At 38.8% G+C, this 16,871-nt stretch overlaps 1 protein-coding gene across 1 annotated transcript; it reads left to right on the top strand.

The window, feature by feature from the left end:
- Positions 1-2,169: 2,169 nt before the first annotated feature.
- LOC121856083 (gastrula zinc finger protein XlCGF71.1-like) lies at positions 2,170-15,721 on the top strand (the record flags this gene model as incomplete). The annotated part of the gene is made up of 3 exons (XM_042351380.1): positions 2,170-2,259; positions 5,805-5,965; positions 15,432-15,721. Coding segments are annotated over exons 2-3 (386 nt in total), but the record flags the coding sequence as incomplete, so codon positions are not given.
- Between the last annotated feature and the right edge of the window lie 1,150 nt (positions 15,722-16,871).

Raw genomic sequence — 16,871 nt, 5'->3', positions numbered from 1 at the left:
TGATCGTGGCGAAGATGAGAAAATAAAATATATTACACTAAAATAAAATAATTGTTTTATCCTGTAACCATAATAAAAAATAAAGAAGTCCCCCAGTAAAAGTTACATTTTCTTTTATCCAATAAAGAAAACGAACGTAAATAAACAATTTCATGAATGAGATTAAATGCGGAAATTAAATTACTTTGAATGAGTTTAAAGGTGTTACCGTAGTATTAAATGGTTAACAATAACAACAACAATAATAATAATAATAATAATAATAATAATAATATAAGTCATTTGTGCGGGAAACGCCATAGAAGAAAAGTGTCTTAGAATTGTCTGAATTATTGACTGTAAAGATAAAATTCTCGAGATTCGGTTAATAATAATAATAATAATAATAATTATAATTATTTATTTACTAAGTATAGAATAATTACTATGGAGTTAATGCAGGGCAGAGTTATACGAGTATTGGAGAAATTAACCTTACTTATAGCAGTTTTAATAACAAAAAGTTAAAAAAAAATTATTACGGGGATTAGCCCATCCGGGCACAGGTCACTGACCCACGTCGGGGCCTTGGGGGCGATAATAATAATAATAATAATAATAATAATAATAATAATAATAATAATAATAATAAAAAAAAAGAACCACAAAGAAATACAAAATGAAAAAAAATCAAAAGTGATACACAATATATGTATGTTGTGTTGTCAATAGTAAGAGACACAATTAAGACCAAGCAATTGTGTGTAAATGAGGCAGAAAGTCAGATCAGCAACTTGGGACTTGGTCACAATTTTCGTGATGCCATATGGTAGCAGGGTCTACCATTAGGCAACACATTATGCTTCCAATATCTTCCCAGGTGGTAGTACTTCCCTGTTTGGTACCTGCCTCCTACCTAGTACATGATGGAATTTTAGAAAAAACATGCGAAATGTATTTTACGTTGTAGCATACTGTTGTGGCAGGTTGTCAGGGTCTCTTATTTGGCCTCACAACGTACGTACCTGTACATGTAATATATCCAACACCCAGGATTGAGGTAGAACAGAAAGTCACAATGTGTTTCCCGTGTATATACTGTTGCACAGCACAGTGTTAAAGAGATACTAGATCGGGCGAAGCTTACTCAGAGTTCCTGTAGGGCGAGGAGCTTTCTGAGGGAGCATGTGGTGTGGAGCTGTTGAGAGATGTTGCTTGCTGGTGGCGGTAAGTAGAAAGAGGCCGATGACTGCCAGGTGAGGTCTTATATAGCGGGGGTAGGCGTGGCTTGATGGTAGGCCCCCGCCGAACCGAAGCTGGTTACCTGACCTTGACCACGAGGGATACTCTGGGAGATACGCGGCGGGTCAGCTAATCAGCGACACACGGCGTTTGTAGGGGAGGAATCCACTACAACGTTACAGATTATCAACAAAACAACCGATATGAATAAATGGATTTCAGCATTATTAGAAACTCTGGTACATTATATTGGTTTGGATAGGTTATATTTGGATATTTTATAGGTTAGGCTGTATTATATTAGATTTGGTTTGATTAGGATAAGTCAAGTTTGGTCATCGAGTGTGAGCTCGTTCAAGACCAGACTTGACCAACACTGGGGCAGAAATAGATACAATCAGGAGCCAGTACATGCCCAGTACTTGCCATCAGTGCAGAAAAGACTAACAGAGACGTGACCGACCGCTCAAGTGGCTAACGAAGATAAAAGTAAAAGTAAAAATAGGTTAGGAATAAAGTTACATTAGATTAGGATAATTAAGATTCGGATAGGTTATGTTAGGTTCCACTCCTAATTTACTGGTAATGTGTTTCTATTCTCTTAAGGCAAAGAAAAACACGGTTATCATACATATACACATTTTATTTGCTAGACAACATACATATTATTCTGAAAGTTACTAACACACAAAATCCTTATGAGTCTGGGAAGATAAAAGGCTTTTCAATGTTCACTTTAAACTGGTGTCTAGCGTCGGTATTTTGGTTACCAATACAGGGTTATGTAACAGATGTTATTGTTATTTACTTTAATATAATGGTATTAATGAATATGATATTTAATTTAATAGTGAGTAAGTTTCATTTGTTATTTTAAGTGTACAATTCGTAATAAACAAAAATGTAAAGAATGTGTAACTGAGGCGGACGTAGAAACTGACAGGAAACCATGGAAGCCCTTGCTGCACGGCCTTAATATTTACGCCACACTGTCTGGTCCGTTTCTCCTGCACGATGAATCTGGTGTGAAATATATGGGTAAGAACCTCTCCTTAAAAGTAAGATCTGTTGCTTATCATATCCCTAATATTTAAAGGCTGCGTGTGGTGAAGACGAATGGGGTTGTTTGTTATTGGAGAGGTCTACTAGGTCCTTGTGTAACTAGTAGAAAACTCTCATCTTTTGTTTAGTGTACAATAGTTCTGGCTCTTGAGGGTTATAGAGAAGGCTTTTTGGCCACCAGTTGTGTGATCTTGTGGTGTCCTCTGTTTTTAGTCGATTACTGTATATATTTCGTCTTCCATTACTTCTAGTTTGTACCATACTGCCTGTGCTTGGCTGGATGTTCTTATGCTCAGTGGTAAAATGTTGTATTTTTCGTGAAGCTCTTTAATTTTGGTTGTGTATGGGGGACGTTGTTTGGAGGCTCTGTGGATGGCTTTGTTTTGTGTTGCCTGGAGTTTTAATTGGTTGGTAAGGCTGATCGTGTTTAATGGTATTGGCGGGTATTCAAGATGGGGGCGGACAAGTGCTTTAAATAGGTGTAGTTGTATTTTCTCTTCCATTTTGCCGAATCTTCTTAATTTGGTAAGCTGTATTTGGGCTAGTCTATTCCGCTCTGTTATGTGTTTATTTATTCCGGTTCTTGTTATTGTCAGCCCCAGTATTTTTCCTTCGTTTGAGTATTGTGTTTCTCCGTTGTTTACTGTGATTGGTGCTGAGTTTATCCTTGAAATGTATATGATTTTTAGTTTCTGTGTATTAGTTTTTATTTTCCATTTCTTCTCGTAATTATTTATTTGTATTATGGCGCAAGCTGTTTTTAATGCCATCATCTGTTTGGCCTTGCCTGGATGGCGGATGATCTGGGTGACATCATCAGCATATGCAATGTATTCACCTTTGAATTGGTGGCGGCATGTCTTTGAAGCGGTCCAACTAATTACCCAAATGTACCCAAATGTAGCCGCAATGAAGTCAAATAATGGTCCTACATGAATAAATCGGACTGCTAATCACTTCTCGACTAGTATTTGGTGTCACAAAGTCACAAAAAATTGGAAAACTTACTTTAATCTGGGTTAATTGATCGCGTGCATGTACCGACGGAGCGAGTAATTACCCAAATGTAGCCGCAATGAAGTCAAATGATGGTCGTAGAAGCGTAAATCGAGCTGTGAATCACTTCTCGATTATTATTTGGTGTCATAAGTCACAAAAAATTGGTAAACTTAATTTAATCTGAGTTGTGTTAGGTTAGGTTAGGTACATGCACTCGATCTATTAACTCAGATTAAATTAAGTTTACCAATTTTTTGTGACTTTGTGACACCAAATACCAGTCGAGAAGTGATTGGCAGTCTGATTTATTCATGTAGGACCATTATTTCATTGCGGCTACATTTGGGTTATGTGAGTTCAGCATTTATTTACGAACCTTTCTCAATAAACTTGCAAGAGGGGTGTGGTTGTAGTGGATTCGTCCCCTACAAACGCCGGGTGTCGCTGAGTAGCCGACCCCGCGAATTCCCCAGTGTATGCCTCGTGGTCTAGGTCAACCAGCGCCGCCTCACATAACTCAGGTCAACTATTAAGCCACGCCTACCTCCGCTATATAAGACCTGACCTCGTGGTGACCTATCGCTTTCTACCTACACCAACCAGCTAGTAACACCACCTCCTCCGCTCCTGCCTGGCGGCCCTCGCTCCCGCCGGCGAGCGTGGCGACCCACAAGCTGGTCCTCCTCTGAGCATCCTCACCAACCAGCTCTCTCTGCATTACGCTTGTAACCACGCTGCCACTTCCCAGCACCAAGCTGCACTTTACATCCAATACAACATGTATACAGAGAGCACATTGTGAGTTTCGTTTCTCCATCCCATCCTGAGTGTGAACCAAACATCTCATACCCCACAAATGGTGACCCCCTGAGATTCGCACTCACACAGGATGGAGGAGAAACCGATCACTCTCCCAGTCTTAAAGTAACATGGAAGACTGGCTTATCCACACAGAGGCAGCTCTCATCGGCTCTACAGCTGCTGTCTTTACACCGCAGGTTAGACACCCTAGAGCAGCACTGCTTCTCTAAGCAGACACCAACTCCTCTTCCTGCCCCAAGCACTACGTCCTACAGACCCCAGCAGGGGGATACTTTCATTGAGGTCCGCTACTCTTAAGGTCTGTTTCCGCTACTCTTGGTCACCAGTCTCTGCCAACTCACACAACAAAGTCGTTCTCGGCGTGAGCTGTGGTGTGGTGTCTGTGGACCTTGTGGTAACATTTTGTAAGTATCCGTAATTGTCTTATGTATCTTATTTCCACCTGGTAAATGAATACTGATGTATGCCGGGTAACATTACAGTTTGCCCTAGGCCTAGAGTATAGAATTTAGTTTATCCAAGTGTATATTTTGGGGGGATTTAATCGAATTTGACCTTTATTTCCGGGGGAAAGTACCCGTTTTAGAGTTATACCCCCCAAAAAAGTTTGGAAAAACTTTAAAATTAATTTCTGAAATTATTATACTTTGCCCCCCTGGTTGAAATGGGTTTAGAAATACTCCAAATAAAAGGAGATTTAAAGGTTGGGGATGGTAAAAACAGTCGCCGTGTGTTGGCCAAACTGCATTAATATACCGTATATGTATACACAGGCATATTTTATATATGTATATACTGATATATTTTATGTGTAATATACTGGTATATTTTATGTGGGTAATTATTCATAACTAACCCACGGCCTAAATTGATAGAAAACGATTTTCAAAACTCCGGATTTTAACTGTTTTTTGTAGTGGACTCTGTTGTAGTTTGTGCATATGAGTTAAAAAATGGATATTACTAAAATTTAATTAACTTAACCGTTGTGGGTATGAAACACAGACCTAACCAACCCCGCCAAACAAACCTACCTAACCTTACCTAACTTCCTTACCGGGGGACTCTGCACCCGAGTCCTCCCGTGAGATCATGCGGCCGCATTGGCACTTATGCAGCTCGGGGGGGCGGAGTGATTTATTGTTATGGCGGGAAACGTCAGGCCACGGCGTTGAGGAAGTGATGAAAACATTTCTTTCCAGTCTAAAAGCACAGGGATTCCTGTAGTGTGGACAGTCTCTGTTTAAAGGAACAATGCCATGGTCTTTGAACAATTGAAGGGTCTCCTTGTTTTTATCCCTATATTCTCAAATTACGTCCATATAAGACAGGCGACAACCTTCACACGTCATGCTGAAAATGAAATTGCCGCGAGCCCGGGGAAAGGTGCCGCAGCAGAGTGCGGCCTCATTACAGCTGGGAAGACAAATTAGTGTGCGCCTAATTATCTACAAAACTAAACATTTGTACAAGAAATGGTTATCATATCAGAACTCACTAATGAAAATAAAGTAAGAAAATAAACAGTAAAACAAATAACTCGTCCACGGGTCAATTGTCAATATTAACCGCTGTGTGTTGTAATGTTGACTGTGTTAAGTAAGTTTGGAAGATAATAGACTGCAGCAGCTGTCTGGGTCTAACCTAACCTAACCTCCCCAAGTTTTTTTTATAGTAAATATAATTTTTGTTTGTTACAGGAGATGTTACAACAAAACTCTGGGAAATTGAACTGCTCCATAACAGATGAAAATGATAATGGAGCATGGATCAAGAGCTGCCACCATCACTATCACCAACACTACCACCACCATGGCACTATCATCACTGCCACTACCACAGCACTACCACCTATAGCAAGGTAAACTATAGGAACAGCTCTTATAGCCTATACAGGAAATCTTTGTGCCCACCAAACTCCTAAGACAAGTTGTTGTAAATGTGCTGCTGTTAGTCATTTGTCTGTCTGTCGGTCTTCCTTTTTTATATTTTTCAATCTATATTACGGTCAGTGGTTCCCAGCCTGTTGACCGTGGGAGTAATTTGAACCATGTGAGTTCATAATAAAACTAAACATGGCTTGACCCTCCTAGCAGAGTTTAAACCAGGGGTCTGCTACCTTCATATTTGTGGCCGGCATTTTAGCATCTAAGATATGTGATGAGCGGCCGGCTAAGTTGATAAGGTAAGATAAGGATGTTGGAACACCTAATCTGATACTCTTTGTTAAACTGGTAAATTATACCTGACACTGCTAGTACATAAAATACTTATAACAATTAATGTTGAAAATCTGTTTCAAATCCTTTTGTTTATAAGCAGACAAAGCCATGAGATACTTATTTCCAGTAGAGTCTTTATGTCAAGAGCATGTGGTGCTCTTAGGGCCAGGCAGTCTCCCATCTAGGTACAGTACTAACGTTGCTTAACTTCAATATTCGGACAAGAAGCGGTGTTTCCAACGTGGTAGTACTGTGCTCTTGGTGATGCACAGCTGTAGATCTTGGACTGCAGATTAATATCCTGAAACATATTCACAAAACTGCAAGAGTCATTGTTAGACTTTGGAGAAAATAAATGTGAATCAGGTAACACTAAGGTGTTGACTTGTGTAAAGAGCAAGTACTGTACTGTACCTCTTAAAGCTCACTGACAGTCATAAAAAAGGCAATTGTGGTACTGTAGTAGCTTTTACTAAATTTGAACCAGATATCACAAAAATTGCAGAGGATATTCTATTCAATTGAATTGAATGCACGTCATAGTAACTATTTCCTCTGTATTGTTCTTTGTGAATCATAATTTTGTTGTATTAGTATTTATTACCACCCAATAGGATACTCAACAACTTTTCGTATACCATTACAGTACTTGTCTGAATACAGTACCAGTACAGTATAAAGTTTAGTTCTATATTTCTTAATGCCCAATTTCAAGTTTTATTTAATGCACATTGATAAGTACACTGTGTGGTGGCTAATTTCTTGTTTACAATGTGGCTAATTAGTGTACTATAAAGGTTGCTGACTCATGGTTTAAACCATCTGAGCTAATGATACTTGACAGAGTTCTGGGTGGCAATGGTCCGCTTCCTTATTATCAGCAAACTGGTTATCCTGGTGCTTTGCCATTCTCGTCTACCTGTCTCTGTGAAGCGGGTATTTTCACGCTGTTGAGCATCAAATAAAAACAGCGCTATCGACTCCACGTGGAAGATAGCTTCCACTGTGCCCTGACTGTGACTAAACCACTGATGCCACAATTGGTGACAAAAACCAATGTCAGCCAACCCACTGAGTTTTAAATAACTTTTTTAATGTTCTTTTTGACCCTTCTTAAATTATGCACACCTGCACAGCATCCATAGTTTTGAGTACCCAAGTTGTTGTGGAGTTAAGTTTATTTATGTGAGATTATAATACACAGCATTTACTGCGGACACAACAGAGGTTTATATTGTTCACATAAACTATGCATGACTTGGAATATTTTATTGTGTGGCAGTTCTATTTTATATTGTCCCTGTAGCTACTGGTACTGTATATACCACTAATAATAATAAAATATTAAAGTATCACACCCAACTGCTCATTCCAGCGACGTTTAGTTTGTTTCATCGAAGAAAGATTTAGACTGGGCAACGGAAGTTATCATATCTTGTATTGGGGTCACAGAGCGGAACAGGTTGGGAACCACTGATCTAACTGCATATGTATGTTTGTGTGTCTGTCTTTCTGTGCCTTTCAGTATATCTATCAATTTATCTATCCATTATCTGCCAGTACCCATCTCAGTCGGTTTTATCTATATTTGTCAATCTATTTATCAATATAAGTATTTGTCAGTGTCAATCTATGTACTGTATGTCTATCCATATGGCTTACCAATATCTGTCAGTATTTATTTATTATTTAGAGAATGTATATAAAGGTGATTTAAAACTTGCATTCACAGCATAATTGACTTTTTAGATATTCTAAATATCTTGAATTATTTCAAAGGTCATTAATTAACACTAATTACATGAATTTTTAAACTATGAACCAAGATCCTTAATCAGCATATAAAGTAGTACCTTTGTGTAGTTTTTATTATATTTTCTTTATTTATAAGCCACGTCATTTATATGGAGTTTAATAAGTGTTAAAAAAGTGTTTTTTTTCTGAGACACGAATTTGTGAGGTCAGACTGTAGCACTGTGCACTGTAGGTGCCGGATAACTAGCATTCTACTGTATATCTACCTGTCTAAAATACTGTATTAAATGTACCACCAATTTAGCTGGGAATATTAAGGCAAAAATAACAGATTATGTCAAGCATGCAAGGCTTACAGTCCCAAGAAAGTTCACATAAACCAAATGCATAAAACAAACAACTTCTGACTGGATGACTATTAATTTATGGACATATTTTTTTCATAAACTACAGTATTGTGTATAATAATTTTTATTTATTTTTTTGTTACATATGAGTTAACGACTAAACCTTAGGAAATTGAGCAGCACCATCACAACTGAAAATGATAACTGCAGGCTGAGACAAAGAGCTGACATTGTAGAATTTAATTCCAATGAACACTATAACACCGCCACCACTACCACAGCACCACCACCACCATATGGCAAGGTAAACTAAAGGAGTCATTTGTCTCCCTGTCTGTCTTCCGTTTATATCTTTCTATCTACTTAACTGTTTATGTGTGTTTGTGTGTCTGTCTGTCTTTTTGTGCCTTTCAGTATATCTATCAATACCTATCTCAGTCTGTTTTATCTACTGTATACTGTATCTGTCAATCTACCGTATATACAGGTTGTACCTCTCTAGTCCGGCATTCTGTGGTCCGGAAACTCCCGTGGTCCGGAACGATTTTAGTTTGTCCAATAGGTAGATAGGCAGCTTTTTTTTTTTTTTTTTTATCTGAATTATTATTATTATTACAGGAGTATTAAATTTTTGCCCCTCAGGCCCCAATGTGGGTCAGTGACCTATGCCCGGGTGGGCTAATCCCCTTAAAAAAAAAAAAAGCCGCGGGAAATTAAGGTTTGTTTACATCCGGCAGTTCGGCTGCTCTCTCTCTCTCTCTCTGCTTGTCTATACAGAGTACAACATTTAACCCTTCAATATATATGAGCAGTAAATAAGTGTTGCTTTCATATTCTTATGTAGAGTAATGACGATATATTTTCACATGTGCGCACTTACATACGAGCAGTCTCACTTTTTTTTTTACCATTAATGGTTAGCTACTTATATTGTTCCATTTATTAACATTAAATAACATTACAGGTACTTCAAGCAACCATATTCATTTTTTACATTAATTTTACTACAGCTAAACTCAGGGTCTTATTTTCTTCAGTTTTATATGTAGAACCAATCAGTCACTGGTTTCGTAAGCTTTAACATAAACAATGCCGGCAGCCGTCTCGTCTCCTCTAATATTCCACGTATTATTAATAAATTGTATTGTTAATTTTGCACACACGTACATTAATTCAATAAAAACAAATTCAGAAACATTAATTAAAATATATATGAACAGTAAATAAGTGTTGCTTTCATATTCTTATGTAAAGTAATGACGATATGTTTTCACGTGTGCGCATGCGCACTTACATATGCGATCTCTCTTTTTCTTTACCATTATCGTTAGCTACTTCTATTGTTCCATTTATTAACATTAAATAACATTACTTAAAACAACCATATTAATTTTACTACAGCTACAACCAAGGTCTTATTTTCTTCAGTTTTATATGTAGAACCAGTCAGTCACTGGTTTTGTAATCAACGAAAACAATGCTGTGTCATTTCCTCATGTGTTTTAATTTTCTACGTATTATTAATGAATTGTATTGCTCATTTTGCACACATAAACATTAATTCAATAAAAAAGACATTCAGTAATAAACAATAATGAATCTTTTGTACATAAGAGAAATGACGCTGTTTACACGATTATGCACGTCGTCTGCACGTTGGCGGGCCGTTCAAACCCGTCGAAATTCAAGTTTCCGCCGTCAAAATTTTTATTTATTTATTTTTTTGTGTGTTCCAATAAAATACGTTAAGAATTAAAAACTCGCGAAATTTGAGAAGCTACTATACGACATTTAACCCTTCAATATGTCTTCAAAGAGACCATGACGCAGAGAAAGTGGTGCTAGTGCTTCCAGGCATAAGCACAAGTCACTATCTATCCAGGAAAAGGGTGAATTTCCATGGTCCGGCAATTTCCATGGTCCGGCACCGGTCAGGTCCCGAGGTTGCCGGACTAGAGAGGTACAACCTGTGCTCGTCTATAATTCTACCTCAATTATAGGTCGACCCTGATTTTTTGACCAAGAAATCAGTAATTTATGATATGCCTCGTTTATAGGTTGACCCAAGTTTTTGCGGGTAATGGAACAGCAAAACCTTCACTAAAAACACTCTACGTCCTATAAACTGAGGGTCGCCGTGCCTGAAACACCGAGCGCCGAAGGCAAATTGTTTACCAGTATTGCGACACTTTACACTGAAACGCAGGTAGTTTCAGCAAAAATATATTATATTTCCATTGAAGTGTTTATTCAAGTCAATTAGGAGGAAATATTATTGTAATACAAAATTTTTTAACTGAAAACCATTCGAAAAGCGATTATGGTAACATCTTTTGAACAACAAAAGAAAGCGAAAGTCGATTGTTTTTGCCATGGTTTTACCCCACTTTCCACTGTAATACGTATGTCATTTGAGCAAAAATATTACATTTCCGTGAATGTAGTATATCAAGCACAGTATGAATAGAATATCATTGTAATATAACAGTATTTTAACCGAAAACTATTAATAAAACGAGTAACATCTCTTGAACATCGGAAGGTTAGGTAAAGTCTTTTGTTTTTGTCATGTATTTTATCCTATTTTACATTGAAATACATCACATTTCAGCAAAACTACTATTTATTTCTGAGAATATATTCATTCAGGCACAGTTAAGATAAAATACACGTGTGATGTAACAGTTTTTTAACTGAAAACGATTCGAAAAACACGTGTACCGTCTAGCTGATACTCAACAGCTGGTGGTGCGTCATGCGTCGTTGTAAACATTATGAGGTTGAGGTAGATTACCAGGTATTACATTAAGTGTGAAATATCGAAAAGGTTTTTATTACCGGTATTTTTTGTAGATCAATAGTACTGTGATACCGTATATGACATGGTAAGTTAGCCTGTGCTAAGAATTTCAACATAGACTACTGAAAGCACGTTGTAAGATAACTTAGCCTCTTGTAAGTTGGTGAGCTTCATCTGCTGAAGGCACTGCACAACTTTTCATTACTAATTGGTACATATTTTACGTTTCCTTTGTTTACTGGCAGTATATGGTAAATATTTTTCATGTCTGAAGCTAAAAGCTGCTCCTTGGCCTTCCCATCGTGCACGGATTCAACCTAACAAAACTATTACCCATGTAGAGGTCGACCCCCAATTTTTTGCCTAAAAATTTGGTCTTGAAAACTCGAACTACACACGAATATATACGGTATTTATCAATACAAGTCGGTAAATTTACATTTCATCCAATATGGCTCGTGAGTTGAGCAATGCTATCGTAACCATTAGCCTAATACTGTATGTTGAATAGCAGGACGGTAGAAATAATGTAAGAAATTTAGCTAGGGAGTTAAGAACATAAGAAAATAAGGAGTGTGCAATAGGTTGATTGACCTGTGCATAGCAGCTCCTGTCGGGAGTTACAGCCACCCTCTATCGTCCATGAATCTATCTAGTCTCCTTTTAAAACTTTCCAGCGCCCCAGCACTTACTACAAAGTTGCTAAGCTTGTTCCACTCATTTGTGAACCAGTTTCTTCCTATCTCCCTCCTAATCCTAAACTTATCCAACTTAAATCCATTGCTACGAGTCCTATCTTGCTCGGATGTTATAAGAACTTTCTCTATATCTCCTTTATTGATTCCTTTCACCCACTTAAATACTTCTATAATATTTCCCCGCACTTTTTGTCTTTCTAGGGAATGCAAGTTTAGTTTCTTTAATCTATCATGATAGGGAAATTTTCTAAGTCCCGTATTAATTTTCGTCATTCTTCGCTGCACCGACGCCAGTGAATTGATATCCATTCTATAATAAGGGCACCAGAACTGAAAAGCATAATTGAGGTGCTGCCTGACTAGCGCAAAGTATAATTGCAATATAACCTCCGCACTCTTATTACTTACACTTCTAGATGTGAAACCTAATACTCTGTTTGCTTTATTTTGAACATTCACGCACTGTTTTCTAGGCCGAAGGTCCGGGCTTACGAGTACCCCTAGGTCTCTTTCACAAGTTGACTTCTCTTGCTCGATGTTGTTAAGGCTGTATACGTTTACAGTATTTGTTCTTCTAATATTAAGTACACTGCACTTGCTGGTGTTGAATTTCATTCGCCATTTTTCTGACCACTCCTGCAGTTCATTTAAATCCTCCTGTAGTGCATTTGCATCCTGCCGTTAATTAATCTGCCGCCCTATTTTGGTATCCTTGACGAAGAGTGCGACCCCTTCCCCCTTCCTACCTTCCCCGTCCTTGTGAAAAAGGTTGTACCCTTCTATGTGGTACTCTGATAAAAAAATTTTGCTCGCCAGATTCATCCAAGTTTCGGTGATTGCTATGACGTCTACATTCTCGGTACATACAACCGCTCTCAGCAAGTCTATTTTATTTCTAACGCTCCTACTGTTTGTATAGTATACATTTAAACCTACTCTTCCCTGGTCCTGTTTTACCCCTTGTCCTGAGCAACTAATTTTACTTCCCAGGACCTGCTTGTTTTTTGACTCCCACTTTCCCCGACCCCTCTCTACTGGCGAAACCCCCCCTTCGGAGTGACAATTTCACGCTCCAGGGATGCAGACAACGTCTTTACCCCCTCACGAGACAAGTGTACTCCGTCGCGACAGTACAGGTAGTCGTTGCCATAGAATCGTTGCCAGTTATCAATGAATGCCCAACCATTGTTTGCACAATGTTTTTCCAGTCGGCAATTAATAGCAATTGCCCTGGACAGCCATTCACGACCAACCCCTCTTCTAGGCAAGACACCACATACTATCGGGATCCCTCCCTTATCTCTAATCTTCCCCAGCGCCTCCCTATACCTCTTGAAAAGTTCCTCACTCCTAACCTTACCTATGTCGTTTCCTCCCACACTAAGACACACTACTGGATTGGTACCCTCCCCTGAGGAGATGGAAAATTTACTCTTAGTGTGGATAAAGGAGAAAGAAATGGCAGGTGATAGCATTAGTGAAGCTATAATTTGTGAGAAGGCCAGACAATTGTTTGAGGACCTTAAAGCCAAGACTCCCAGTGCAAGTGATAGTGATGTGCCAGTGTTTATGGGTACCAAGGGGTGGTTTACTGGTTTCAGAAGGAGAAATAAAATACATAGTGTTGTGAGACATGGTGATGCTGCTAGTGCAGATAAGTAAGCAGCTAAGGAACACCATGACATTTTTTGAATATTATTAAAGAGGGAGGCTTTGTTTCTCAGCAGGTATTCAACTGTGATGAAACTGGACTTTTTTGGAAAAAAATACCTCGCCGTACATACATTACCAAGGAGGAAACTTCTGCCCCTGGCCATAAGCCAATGAAAGACAGGCTTACCCTCCTTCTTTGTGCTAATGCTTCTGGTGACTGCAAAATAAAGCCACTCCTTGTGTACCACGCAGAAAACCCCTGAGCTTTCAAAAAAATTAGGAAGACCCGCCTTGGTGTTATGTGGCGGTCAAACCCAAAGGCTTGGGTGACCAGGAATTTATTCTCTTGAGTGGGTGATTGAGGTGTTTGGACCCAGTGTTTGGGAATACCTCAGGGAGAATAATCTTCCACTGAAAGCTTTGTTGGTGATGGACAATGCACCAGCCCACCCTCCTAATTTGATGGTTGAATTGCCAGAGGAGTTGAACTTCATCACTGTGCACTTCTTGCCACCCAACACAACACCTCTCATCCAGCCCATGGATCAACAGGTAATTTCTAACTTTAAGAAGTTGTACACAAAGGCACTGTTTAGAAAATGTTTTGCGTCCACTTCTTCCAGTGATGTTAGCTTGAAGAAATTTTGGAAGAGTCACTTCAATATAGCAGATGCTGTATTTTTAATTACCTCAGCCTGGAAAGAGGTTACTGTGAGGTGTCTTTGTGCTGCTTGGAGGCCATTGTGGCCTGAATGTGTCCTTCAAAGAGACTTTGAAGGCTTCGAAGAGTTAGAAGAAGAGGCTGTTGTTCATGAAATTGTGTCTCTGGGCAATTCCATGGGCCTGGAAGTGGATGATGATGATGTTGAGGAGTTGGTGGAAGAGCACAGTAAGGAATTGTCCACTGAGGAGCTGCTTGAGCTTCACAAAGAGGAAAACGAGACACTGAAGCGGAGCTTAACTTCTGAGGAGTCAGGGGAGGAGGAGGAGGACAAGGAGGAAAGCCACATCATTCCAGCCAAAGATCTGAAAGATGCGTTCTTTTGCTGGAGCAAACTGTCCAAGCTTGCTGAGGATTATCATCCTGATGTTGGTTCTGTGCAAAAGGCCATCAGTGTGTTCAATGACAATGTTATGAACTACTTTTGGAAGGTCCAGAAATCAAGGTTGAAGCAGCCAACCCTGGATTCCTTCTTTACAAAGGTAACAAAAGAACCTACAGACAAAGTGCCTGTGAGACAGTCACCAAAGAGGGCTAGGAAGGATGACTCCTCTCCTTCCACCTCTTCTCCATAATTCTCTCCTCCCCCCTCCCCCTCTGCCTCCTGTCCTGCATGCTGAACAACACTAAGGTAAGATAAAGTACCGTATTTTTTACATTTTCCACAGAATTTTTTCCAGTGTTAAGTGGTTGTATTTGGGGGCCTGGAACGGATTAATCCTATAACGAACGAGGTTCTGGAACCAATTACGTTCGTTATAGCATACCCCACTGTATATGTCTGTCACACTATAATAACCCGTTATAGTACATCCTTCTTTACTCACACAGCCAAACTGTGGCTGTGTGGATGTCAGTCACACTATAATAACCCATTATAGTACCTCCTTCTTTCCTCACACTGTTGAATGCTCTGCCTTCTTCTGTGTTTCCATACTCATACAATCTGTCTCACTTAAAAAAAGCTGGTTTTCCGTCATCTTTGTGGTGTAGATTAATATAACCTTTTTATTTTTTATTTTTTATTTAGTTTTACTCTTATTTTACACAAGTTGATTTAGTCACTTGTAGTTTTCGTTTAAAAATATAATTTCATAAGAATATAATCTAAGGCAAAATATTTTGTTTCAGATACTGTCATGTCACATCTCAAGACCAAGTGTAACTAAGTACAAGTTCACAATGTCAAGCAGAGATAAAAAGTTCTCCTGTGAGGAATGTGGGCAATGTTTCTCCGAGAAGAGTACTCTCAAGGCACTCATTGTTGTACACAATGGTGTAAAGGAGTTTGAATATGAGGAATGTGAGAAATGTTTCTCCCAGAAGGGTCATCTGAAGTCACACATTCTTGTACACAATGGTGTAAATGAGTTTGAATGTGAGGAATGTGAGAACTGTTTCTCCCAGAAGGGTCATCTCAAGTCACACATTCTTGTACACAATGGTGTAAAGGAGTTTGAATGTGAGGAATGTGAGAAATGTTTCTCCCAGAAGGGTCTTCTCAAGTCACACATTCTTGTACACAATGGTGTGAAGGAGTTTGAATGTGAGGAATGTGGGAAATGTTTCTCCCAGAAGAGTACTCTTGAGAAACACATTCTTGTACACAATGGTATAAAGAAGTTTGAATGTGAGGAATATGGGAAATGTTTCTCTCAGAAGAGTACTCTTGAGAAACACATTCTTGTACACAATGGTATAAAGAAGTTTGAATGTGAGGAATGTGGGAAATGTTTCTCCCAGAAGGGTCATCTCAAGACCCACATTCTTGGACACAGTGGTATAAAGGAGTTTGAATGTGAGGAATGTGGGAAATATTTCTCCCGGAAGAGAACTCTCAAGACACACACATTCTTGTACACAGTGGTATAAAGAAGTTTAAATGTGAGGAATGTGGGAAACATTTTGCACTAAAGGGTACTCTCAAGAGACACATTCTTGGACACAGTGGTATGAAAGAGTTTGAATGTGAGGAATGTGGAAAATGTTTCTCCCGGAAGAGTACTCTCAAACATTATAAACTTGTGCATGAAAAAAACAGAATTCAATAAATGTTTGAATGACTTTAACTGAAGGTAAATGTGACACATGCACTTGAATACAGTGATATACATCAATATAAAACCACTTGAACAAACTCAATGAATGTAGCAGAAATAAAGACAAGTGACAAATGCCACTTTTATTTATATTAAACACAAGTTATAATTATCTGCTCTTAAGATGTAAATCTCTTCTACCATGGCCTTAGTGTAGACATTTGGTGTTGGCTAAATATCACTCATAATAATACTCCATTTTGTTTCATCAGCCTTTTTAATAATATTATTTACAGTACAGTAGTAAGCAAAGGTTAAACTTATCGTCTACTCAGCAGGGAACAATATATGAAATGATGGCACCGATGCGGCCTGATTAATATGCTCCACTGCCTCGTAGTGCCCGACCCCAGACTCGCCATGTGTCTGGCTGCCACTGACCACAACAACGGTCGTGAATCTCAGTGTTCTACCCTGGGATGCACCCTGGAAGTATATGTCCACAGAGAGTGTTGTAACATGTATGTTAGGG

Source organism: Homarus americanus, unplaced genomic scaffold (genome assembly GCF_018991925.1).
Source record: "Homarus americanus isolate GMGI-L3 unplaced genomic scaffold, GMGI_Hamer_2.0 scaffold11628, whole genome shotgun sequence".
Classification (NCBI taxonomy): domain Eukaryota; kingdom Metazoa; phylum Arthropoda; class Malacostraca; order Decapoda; family Nephropidae; genus Homarus; species Homarus americanus.
The sequence above is the reverse complement of the archived record's forward strand: the minus strand, read 5'-3'. Positions and strand labels throughout refer to the sequence as shown.